The 10,442-nt window shown below is 47.8% G+C and overlaps 1 protein-coding gene across 1 annotated transcript; it reads left to right on the plus strand.

Moving 5' to 3' along the window:
- The first annotated feature begins 1,235 nt into the window (after positions 1 to 1,235).
- On the plus strand, positions 1,236 to 1,982 carry LOC141040654 (zinc finger BED domain-containing protein DAYSLEEPER-like). Its single transcript, XM_073506775.1, has one exon. The coding sequence runs from the start codon at positions 1,236 to 1,238 to the stop codon at positions 1,980 to 1,982; it is 747 nt and encodes a 248-aa protein (XP_073362876.1).
- Positions 1,983 to 10,442: the final 8,460 nt, after the last annotated feature.

The following is a 10,442-nucleotide window of genomic DNA, read 5'->3' on the forward strand; positions in this document are numbered from 1 at the left end:
AAATGTTGCAACTACACCATCACTTGGAGCTTTTCTCGTTGACAAGGATAATAAGCTTCTTAACAACGTGGTAGTGTCATTCTTAGCCAGGGGGGCAAAAAAGGACAAGTCACTATCCATGTCACACCCTTCACTGCTGGCTCTGTCACCCAAAATAGCAAATCTTGGTTCACGCAGACCATGAAAATTAAAATAAAAAATTTGGAACGAGGCAGAACCAATCTATGTTGATGGAATGCCGGCACAAGGTCGTTGTACTTACTGCAACCAACTATTTTCTGCCTCAAAAAAGTCAGGGACAAGTGATATCGGTAAACATTTGTTGGTATGTGAGGAGAGATCTAAAATGGATGGTATGGTTGCCAAGATACGAAGGGATAGTGCAATTGATCCAGAGTGGAAGTTTGACCAAGGGCGTGCACGTAGAGCACTGGCAAAGTTGATTGTGCTACATGAACTACCTTTCACTTTTGTTGAATATCCTGGCTTTAGGTCCTTTGTTAAGACGTTGAATCCATGGTTCAACGTGGTATGCAGAGAAACAATTAAACAATATTGCATTGATGCATATGATAGACACAAAAAAGAAATTCAAGCATTTTTTAGCAATCTCAGTTCTCGAGTATCATTAACGCGTGACATGTGGACGTCCAATCAGAAGCTGGGTTATTTATGCATAACTGCCCACTTTATTGATGGCTCATGGACTCTACAAAACACAATAATCAGATTTTGCCTCCTGGAACTCCACACAATGCTCATAACATGTTTGACATGGTGCAAAAGAGCTGGAGAGAATGGAAAATTGAAGACAAAATCTTAAGGTTTACCCTGGACAATACACTAGTTAATACTTCGGTGGTTGGCTACTTGAGAAAAAAATTGGTAGATAGGTATCTTGTGCATCATAGTGGAAAATTATTGCATGTCAGATGTGCTGCACATGTACTGAATCTAGTGGTGCAAGATGGGCTCGACGCAATGGCGTCAGTTGTTGATAGAATCAGAGAATGAGTGCAGTATGTCAAGAGTTCGCATGGTAGAATGGAGGAATTTGATGCGATGACTGCGCGGGTGGGACTTGCTTGTAAAAACCATCCTTCGCTAGATGTGCCTACCCGATGTAATTCAACATACCTAATGCTTGAATCATCATTGCCATTCAGAGCAGCGTTCGAAGCCTTGAAAGAAACGGACAAGGATATAAATTTGCTCCTTCAGCTAGTGAATGGGAGATGGCCGAAGCTATTTGCCATCTTTTGGGTGCTTCTTACACAGCCACAAAGAAAATCTCGGGTAGGACATATCCCACCTCTCACCTATACTTCTATGAGGTCTGGAATGTGAAGCAGATAATGGAGAAAGAAGTCGTAAGTGAAAATCCTACCATTGTTGCCATAGTGAAAGAGATGGAGAAAAAATGGATCAAATATTTTGAGGAGTCATTGTTAACAAGTTGTCTGCCGGTGCTATTTGATCCAAGGTACAAATATGAATATGTTGTCTTCCGACTGACCGCAACTTTTGGTGGTGGCGCCCAGAAATATCTTACCCAGGTGAATAGTGCGATGAAGATCATATTTGCTGAATATGCATCTGAATTTGGAAACACTTCTGATGAAGGTGATGAGGTTGCAGAGGAGGATGGCGAGGGCACTCTTGATGACTGGGATAAGCATTTGAGATTGAAAATATCCCACAACTCAAATGAGCTACAACGATATCTTGAAGAAGACTTGTTTCCTCGTCGACAGAAGTTGGATATCTTGAAGTGGTGCGAAATCCACTCCCCAAAGTATCCGGTGCTTGCGGCAATAGCGCGGGACATATTGGAAGTGTCTGCGTCTACCGTGCCTGCGGAGGCTGCATTCAACAATGCTAGAAGGATCATCATCGAGCAAAGAAGTAATTTGACCCAGAGTACCGTTGAGACACTGATGTGCCTCGACGATTGGCTTCGAGCTGCTGGTAATATGTTTTAATTTATTTTTCTCATACTTCATTTAATACTTTCCATGTTGAATGTTTCATTTTGAATGCCTTTAACATTGCGGATCGCCAAAAGGCGGAGCCAACAGTTGGAGTCCGTGGTGACGATCAAGACCATGCTGGAACAACCTAGGTAATTCTTCTACTAGCACGCTGCACTTTAGTACAATCATTCTTTGTTGTCCCGTGGTAATTTTTTAACTCATTAGGACATGGATTATTACTGATCTTTCATTGTATTGACGTGAAGTATTAGTTGAGGTTGCAATACATTTGTGCTTTGGACTCGAAGCACAAAGAAACTGTTTATTCATGTCTCTTGTGCCTTAAAATGTCCTGATATCCATATATCAACCCATGGCCCAGAGAAAGCAATTGAGATCGCCCGGTGTTCAATTGTTCAGTACTCAGTATTTAAAAAAGGGAGTGGCAGAAACAGTGCCATCAATAACAAAATTTTCTCTTATATCAGTTAATATTTTTGGTCTCATGTGTGCAAGTAATTACTAATAAGCATTCTTCGTTGCATTCGGAGAAGAAGAAAAAGGTGTCAACTTCATGCACTCATGGCAAAAGAAGAAAAAGTTGTCCAAGGACATGTTCTATGAAGCTACAAAGTTCAGTGTTGCAGTATCGCGGACTGAAAATCCTCTTAATTTGTGATGTTCATGTCTGAAAATTTTCTATCCTAAGTGTGTGGTTGCCCCTGTAGACAGCACTTTCATTTGTGTTTTGTTGGAGTTATTCTCCGTTCCTTTTCCTAAGTGTATGTTCATGTGAAGTTAAGTTATGCATTTCTTTCTTTTTTTGCGGGCTAGAAAGTTATGCATTTCAAGTGGGAAGGAAGAATATGTAGCCTGTTTGAAGTGAGAAGGGGAAGGAAAAACCTGTAGCCTTCTTACATTTCTGTTGTATTCTTTCCTCAAATGGGATCCCACTTGTGCCCCACTTCATCCACCAAATTCTAGTGGGTTGTCCCCTAGGGCGTGTTTGGTTGCCGTAGTCTACAGTAGCTTCATTGCATAGCCTTCTCAACTCAGCCTCTCTATGCAAATGCAGTCTCTAATGTACCATCTGCAAGTTGTTTGGTTGCCTGCATGCCCCCTTGCCTGCATGGGCAGAACCACACTGCCAGGTGTTTGGTTGTCTGCATGTTAGTGGACAAACCCAAGGCATGGTGTTTGGCTGTATGCAACGCCTGGTGTGTGGTAACCTCTTTGGCTAGTTGGTGAGGTTACCAGTACACTTCGGCACAACCATGTAACACACATCATAACGATAGTTCAAATAGTTCAACGCATAAACCATAAAGCAGACTCGACAGTACTTAGGAAGGAGGTGCCCCGGACCTACTCCTTGGCGGCGAAGGCTTCGTCATGCTTCCTGCACTTGTTGACCACCTCAATGCCATCATCGTCGAAGATTGATGACCTTGAGGGTGTCCGGAGTCAGGAGCTTGAACGTCATCATGTAGCCGATCTTGATCTGGTGAACGGCGGCGTAGGTGGCCCAACCTTGATCCAGGGTCACCCTGCCGTTCATCAGCTTCACCGTCACCTTCCAGGAGCAGCTGGTGTTGTTCTTGAGCTTGAACTCTGTTGGCACCGCGACGAAGTGCTTGGTGATGTCCAGGGGCATGGGGATGCACTCAAGCTTCGGTGCAAGGATGACCTTGCAGAAGTGAGTTGGGCCACCCTTCTCATGGTAGTGGTTGTAGTTGCGGTGCTTGCTCCTCGGGGGCTCCTCCATGCGCTCGTCGTCGCCAACCTCACGCATCTTCGGTTCTTCCTTGGCGGTGGGCGGCAGCACCACCTCGGGCATTGGATGAACCGGCTGCTTGCCCTTGTTGTCAACGGCCGGGAGCACCTCCGTGCCCATCTCATTGCTCTCCTCGATCTTCAAACAATTCATGGAGCCAGGCACAACATAGATTTCATGGCTTATTGAAGAGCATGTAGTTAAAACGGCAGGACTGTCACTCTTCCTCCTCTCCATCACACCTATATATACTCACCCTGCCCACCACTACTTACCCACCCCCTCTCTTCTCTCACTATCAACCTTCCTCGTCTACATCGCCATGAGCTTCAGCTCCAGCTCCATCGCCAACCCCTTCCCTCGGGGTATTGGTTGGAGGGCCTTCTTCCTCGGGTGGTCGGCTGGTGACCGCACCAAGTTCGAGAACACCATGGAGGTTTGCTCGAACTTCGGCTCCATGCCTGACATGCAGAAGGAATCTGATGCAGTGCTCATGAGGGCCACTGCACAAGAGTTAAAGACGTTGATTCCTGACCCATAGGAGGGCACGATGCCAGTCGACATTATTCACTGGGCCATGAATTAGGCCGTCTCCGATGACGCTAAACAAAGGAAGAGGTAGTCCAAGTACAAGAACTACTGGGCTCCTAATGACCGCCAGTGTCGTAGTGTACTGGGAGACGGCAATCGTGCCGCCAAAGGTCATCGGTGGGGAGCGTAAGGAGGAGGAAGAACCGGTGCAGATGCCAGTGAGGGCACCGGAGCCAGGCCGTCGTACCTGGCAGATCGACCTCGACTCCTCCGAGATCGAAGACGACCCGCCGCCCCGCACGGCGATGGACAAGAAGATGAAGGCCAGCCACTCCATCCGCATCTACCTCTATTCCGCATCTACCTCTATTCCGATCTTGCATGAACTAGTATGAACTCGTATAAACTAGTATGAACTACTATGAACTGCCATGCTTATCTGCCTCTATTCCCCATACCCCTCTCTGCGATGGATCGAATCTACCGCCGGATCGAATGCGAAAAAGTAGTGCATGACGAACAGAGAAGTACTTACCACCATTGCCGCGGACCAGGTGATGATCTGCTCGCCTGTGATGGAGTCCGGTGATCTTCTTGCTCTCCTCTGATCCGCCGCAGCCGGTGAGAGTTGGGAGAGTGGGGGAGAGTTGGGGAGAGTGGGGAGAGGGAGCGGTGAGGCTAATAACTGCCGGCGCTTCGGGAAGCAACGTGGCTTCTCGAGCATGGTTGTGCGCGTGCAGCCGCCGACGCCCACGTGCACCGCTCAGGCCTGGCCCTGGAGAAACTGCCGATTCGAGCGTTCCCAGGGAGCCAGGCCCAGGAGTGTTTTAAGGTTTGTGCCATGCAGGCCGAACAGTAAAAGTAGGTAACCAATCGGCCCGTTTGCGTCCCGCGCGAGTCAGGCCGGGCCTCATGCAGACAACCAAACACACCCCTAATGCCCACGAAGCAGCGGTGGGGCTGTGGTGGGACGCCCACCTACTGTCCCACCTGCAGCTCTACGTGTAAGGCTTTCTCGCCAAGGAGCATCGAATGGTTAAGTACGCCACCAAATGCTTCTTCCTCTACAGGCTCGTGATGTAGGCCATTCCGACAATCTATCTTCCCACAGCTAGCCAGGCAATAGGCAGCCTCTAGGCCACACACTCACACGGATACAGTGCTCCACCACTACCGTGTCTGCTGTTTTACATCAACCGTGTGCATGGATCCTAGTGTGATGTACGAATGCACCTACGTGCGACTGCTTTTTCACTTTAATGAGTGTGCCTGGAGCCTAAATGTTCACGTACTATTCGATCACTTCGTCATCCAAGGAACAGAGAAACATTTGGCAGGATCAATCTCTTTATATTGTCAACTAGAACGGAAATCCCTTTTGGTGACCGAGCTCCAGTGAGGCCTCCAAATTCAAAATTCAAATTTCATCAAAATCCATATTTTTACGTTTCAAAAAATTCTGAAAAAAACACAGCTATACATGAAGGCATAACACACATGTGTGTAAATTTTCAGGGCAAAATACGTTGAAATGAGGGCTGTGCAAAAAAGACAAATCTAGAGCTGTTTAACACATGATACTATTCATTCTCTCAGGCCATGAATTTGTCTTTTTGTACAGGTCGCAATTCAAGGTATTTCATCATGAATTTTTACACACATTTGGGTTACATCCTTACATATACGCATATTTTTTTCCAGAATTTTTTGAAACATAAAAATTTGAATTTGAATTTTTCAAAAATAAAGGGCTCCATGGAGCTCGGCCTCCAAAACGCCATTCTCCAACTAGAATAACTATAGAAGATTCAAATTTTGGCAATGAGGCATGGACTATGACTAGTAAATTCTGGAAAAAAAATACTTCGAAGAGTCGAAAACCATTTGGAAACAATTAAGCATAAACATGTAAGCATCTTCAATACTTTCTAAGCCATGCCGCACGTCTTGAAAAAAAACAGTACTAGCAAAATAAAATGTTTTACACACTATACTTTTTTGACCTCTTTATGTGTTGGATACGATTTTGAATATTCCAAAAGAATTTGCAATGACGCACAAACTTCTTTATTTTTAAATAATGACAGACAAAACTCATACAGTTACATGTGTGATGCTTTCTTCAGATTTAATATTTTGAAAGGTTATTTTCAGCCGAGAGTATGTACTTTCTGGTGTACCTTTGATTCTTTGAGTGGCTCCTGAAGCAGGCTTATCTTGGAGGCCAATCAGAGAGAAACACACAAAACTTGATGTTACCTGTTTTCTTTCGGAGGAAGAATAAATGCAAGACACATATATGGGCTGGTCTATTTATATTTTTAGAAGAGCTACGTACATTTATATATGCCAGTAGCAATAGACATATAGACACACACTCGCTCTATCTTCTCGTGAGGTAGTTAGCTAGTAAAAGCAAAGCACATTCTATGTTGACAAGTAGTACTAGCAATAACGTGGAGACTTCTTTTGATAATGTCGTGTTTCTGTTAATTAAAGCTAGGACTGGGAGACATCGGGAGATGCCATAGTGCTGCTTTAATCCGCGCATCACGCTGGGTTAAAAACGCATGGATGTTTCCCTCCGTAGTTAGCGCAATTTATGCTGATCCCTTTTGCTGTTTTCGGGTCACACGGTCTATCAGTGCAGCAGGTTGCCTAAACACGTTCTACAAACAGAGATCCACATAAACCAATTGTGTATGTAGCGGACACAGATATACGTCTTCTGTCCTTTCTCCATGTCAATGGGTTTAGTACTCTACTCCGTGCACCAGAGCCACTCAGCCCAGGTAGATGCAATGTTGATAGTTGGTCAAATGTTGTACCATGTGAGAGTCTAGCACTCTGCATAATTCTAAAATGTTCACTCCACCATTTGATCAAAGGGTTGTATGCAATAGCGTTCGTAGTTTCTGATAAATCCATGCGGAATATTTCCAGTTCAAATGAGATTGGCGAGCGACTGTATATCAAAATCGGATCGATTTAGTTGACATGGATTCCTTACTAAACACTTCCAAGGCCTGTTTGTTTTTCACCTTCTGTTTGTTCCAAATTGGCGATCCTATAACCAGGATTTGACAAGAATGTAAAAAATTGTCCTGATCAGATGTGCACTGGTAGCCATAGTCATCTTTTGTCCTTCATTTCATTCAACTGATTTCTTGCGTACTACTGTTTTTGTCATGATAATACCTGTAACAATCAGACCAATCCGTTGATATAACCAGGATTGACTATATGGATGCAGATCCCAGTGTGATTTTTCTATTTTTCTCAGAACATAATCCGTTGATATCTCTACAACAACAATCAACAGCCACTGTACACAGCTTATGCTAAGCCGTTGTTTGCTGAATCTTTCTCCTTTAGATTGTAGGTTGTTTCAAGCATACAATTTGGTACTCATGTAGGACGAAAAAATCATGACATAAAAAAATCAAACATAATCAGTTCATATCTCGACAGCAACAACCAGAAACTATTGTACCGAGCTTATGCTAAGCCACTGTTTGCTAAATCTTTCTCCCATAGAGTGTGATCCCATCTATGTTATGTTGAAGCAATGCATTTTTCCAATAAAATTGAATTTCCATACCAATTTGACCTTCTCCATAGACGCCGTCATAGTCCGCCATGACCGAGGTCGACACGATTTTCACCGACATTCGCCTCACTATGAACCGCCAGCTGCCCGAATCCGTGCTGAGCCCTTTATGCCGTTGTCGAGGTAGCCGAGAGCATGAGTGGTGTAGTCGTGGTCGAGGTAGCCGTGCGAAGAATGCCGTGGTCTATGTCGTGTCGGGGTTGCCGGTGTCGAGGAAATCGCCGTGGAGCCGCGGATGGAAGGAGGCGCCGAGTTAGTCATGGGCGCAATGGTGTCGAAGTAGCGGTGCGCCGGGAAGAAGACGTTGTTGACGAGGCGTCGTGCCGGGTTTGCCAACCCCGTGGACGCGTCATAGACAAAGGCATGCGTCGGTGTTACCAGTACCGAGCATGCGTAGACGGACGAAGACAAAGTTAACGAAGCGCCGCACCAGGCTTCCCAGGCCCGGGAACACGTCGTGGACGAAGGCACGCATCGGTGTTGCCAGCACCGGGCATGCGTAGACTAGGGACCTGCACGAGCGTACGCCATGTCAAGGAGTCGGAGGGGCCAGCAGAGAAGGACTCGAGGACTGTTGCGGCGCCAATCGGCGCGGGGCTGATGTCGCCAACAATGGTCGGAGCAGACGAAGTGGTCTGGGAAGAGGACGACGATGCAGGTAAGCTAGCGGTAGCGGCGGCGGCGGCCTGACAGTGGCGGCGGTGAGGCTGGGTTAGTAGTGCGGCGGCTATGCTCGAAGGAGGCGTAGAAGAACCCGACGGCGTGACGAAGACCGGCACGGATGATAGCGTTCCCGCGCCAAGGGATGCGGCGCGGCGCATACCACGGGAAGTCGACGGGCGGGGACGGCAGGGTGGACCGCGGGCTGCGGTGCTACAGCCTGAAGGAGCAACGCAGTGGCACCAGGCGGGTTGGCGCGACGGCGGGAAGACCTCGAGGTGGAGGCGGGAACCGCATGCCGCGGCGCTACGGTCCAAGGGTGCAGCGCAGCGGTGGAGCGCGGGTCGGTGCAACCACATGGACGGCCTCGGGGCGGCGGCGTGGATCGCGTGTCATGGCACTACGGCCGAAAGGGGCAATGTAGCGGCGATGCGCGAGTCGAGACAGCCGTGGGGAGAACCACGGGCCGGTGGTGCTGCGGCCCGATGGGGCGACGCAGTGGCAGCCCAGTGCTCGATCAGTGTAGGGACGCGTTGTACTCGGGACGATCCTCACGGGACATGGGGTGGCGCACGCAACCGACGGGCCAGGTCGGTGCACGGCGTAGATGAGGCGGATCGCGGCGGCAGCCGGGTGATCAATCCAATCGCGCGTGAGGTCGGAGACGCCGCTCGGTGGAGACGGTGTGGCGGCGGAGTCCGAGATGAAGCCGGCGACGATGGTCGGCGTGGGACAACATGCGGTCGTGCGTTGCCGGCCCGGGCAGCCGGGGAGTGACACGGCCGACCCGAGGAAGCCGGCGAGTGAGCCTGGCCGGCAAGCCCGACGCAGCCGGCTGCCGGCGACGGGGTAGCGTGGCAGGCGGAAGGGCGGCCGTACAGGCACGGTGAAGGCTGGATGGTGATGCAGGAGTCTCAGTCGGAGTATGGCGGCGACGGCCGGTGCATAGCAAAGGGCGGGCAGACGCGCGGACGACGGCGACAACGGGCGAAGCAAACCGATCTTAGATCGGAAAAACAAAAACAAATGCTGATCAAGACGGCCGACAAGATGAAAAAGAAAAGGGATCAAGAGATCGGGATAAAGACTCTAAAGGGCAGCCGATTAACACGACCGACGGACGAGCCCTAGGTAAGGGCGGCGCAGCCCCCGGTGGCAGTCATGGACCACCCCAGGGGCGGCGCGCGGGGCGGAAGCTATGGGCGGCGGCTAGGGTTTGGATCGGTTAGGCTCATATACCATGTTAGAACAGAGAGAGAGGGATTGGTGGAATAGTTGATGGATGTATTATTGAGCTTCGGGGGCGAGTATATATTGAATACAAGACTTGGAGGGTAAGAAGCCTCTCCTGAAGATAAGGTAGGAGACGGATTACAAATCCTAGACTACCAAATACATGTAACCCAAATATATCTCTAACACTTGGAGCGAAGCGGAGTGTTGTTTCTCACACTGGGTGTCATCTAGTTATTGTTCTACTTGGGCCACGAATATTCCAGTTTTCAAAAATAGCTTTTATAAAAGTATGCCTATATTCCGTCTTAAACACTGAAAAAATGGTATTGCTGATATTACGGTTTATGAAATTGTTTTATTTATTAATGCCAAACATAGCCTGAAATTATCAGTTCTTATGCTATCCCGTGCTTATATAGAACAAACATGGAGATGAAGCTTTACTCATACGATACACGATAAGACACACAATCATATACTAGGATTTATGCCGTCGTCCTCGTCATGTTATCAATATTAATTAAAAAGACACATGTGATCCAAACACGCCACGCCATAGTAATATAATCATGGTGTAGTTCAACTGTCCCAACATGCCACATACGGGTTCACGCTGCACCTAATATATAGATACACGCACACGCTAGCTATCGGCAAC

This window comes from Aegilops tauschii, chromosome 2, assembly GCF_002575655.3.
Source record: "Aegilops tauschii subsp. strangulata cultivar AL8/78 chromosome 2, Aet v6.0, whole genome shotgun sequence".
In the NCBI taxonomy this organism is placed as follows: domain Eukaryota; kingdom Viridiplantae; phylum Streptophyta; class Magnoliopsida; order Poales; family Poaceae; genus Aegilops; species Aegilops tauschii.

What these genes read in the sequence shown, in the direction of transcription:
- LOC141040654 (XM_073506775.1), top strand. Translation starts at nt 1,236, where the DNA reads ATGGCCGAAGCTATTTGCCATCTTTTGGGTGCTTCTTACACAGCCACA.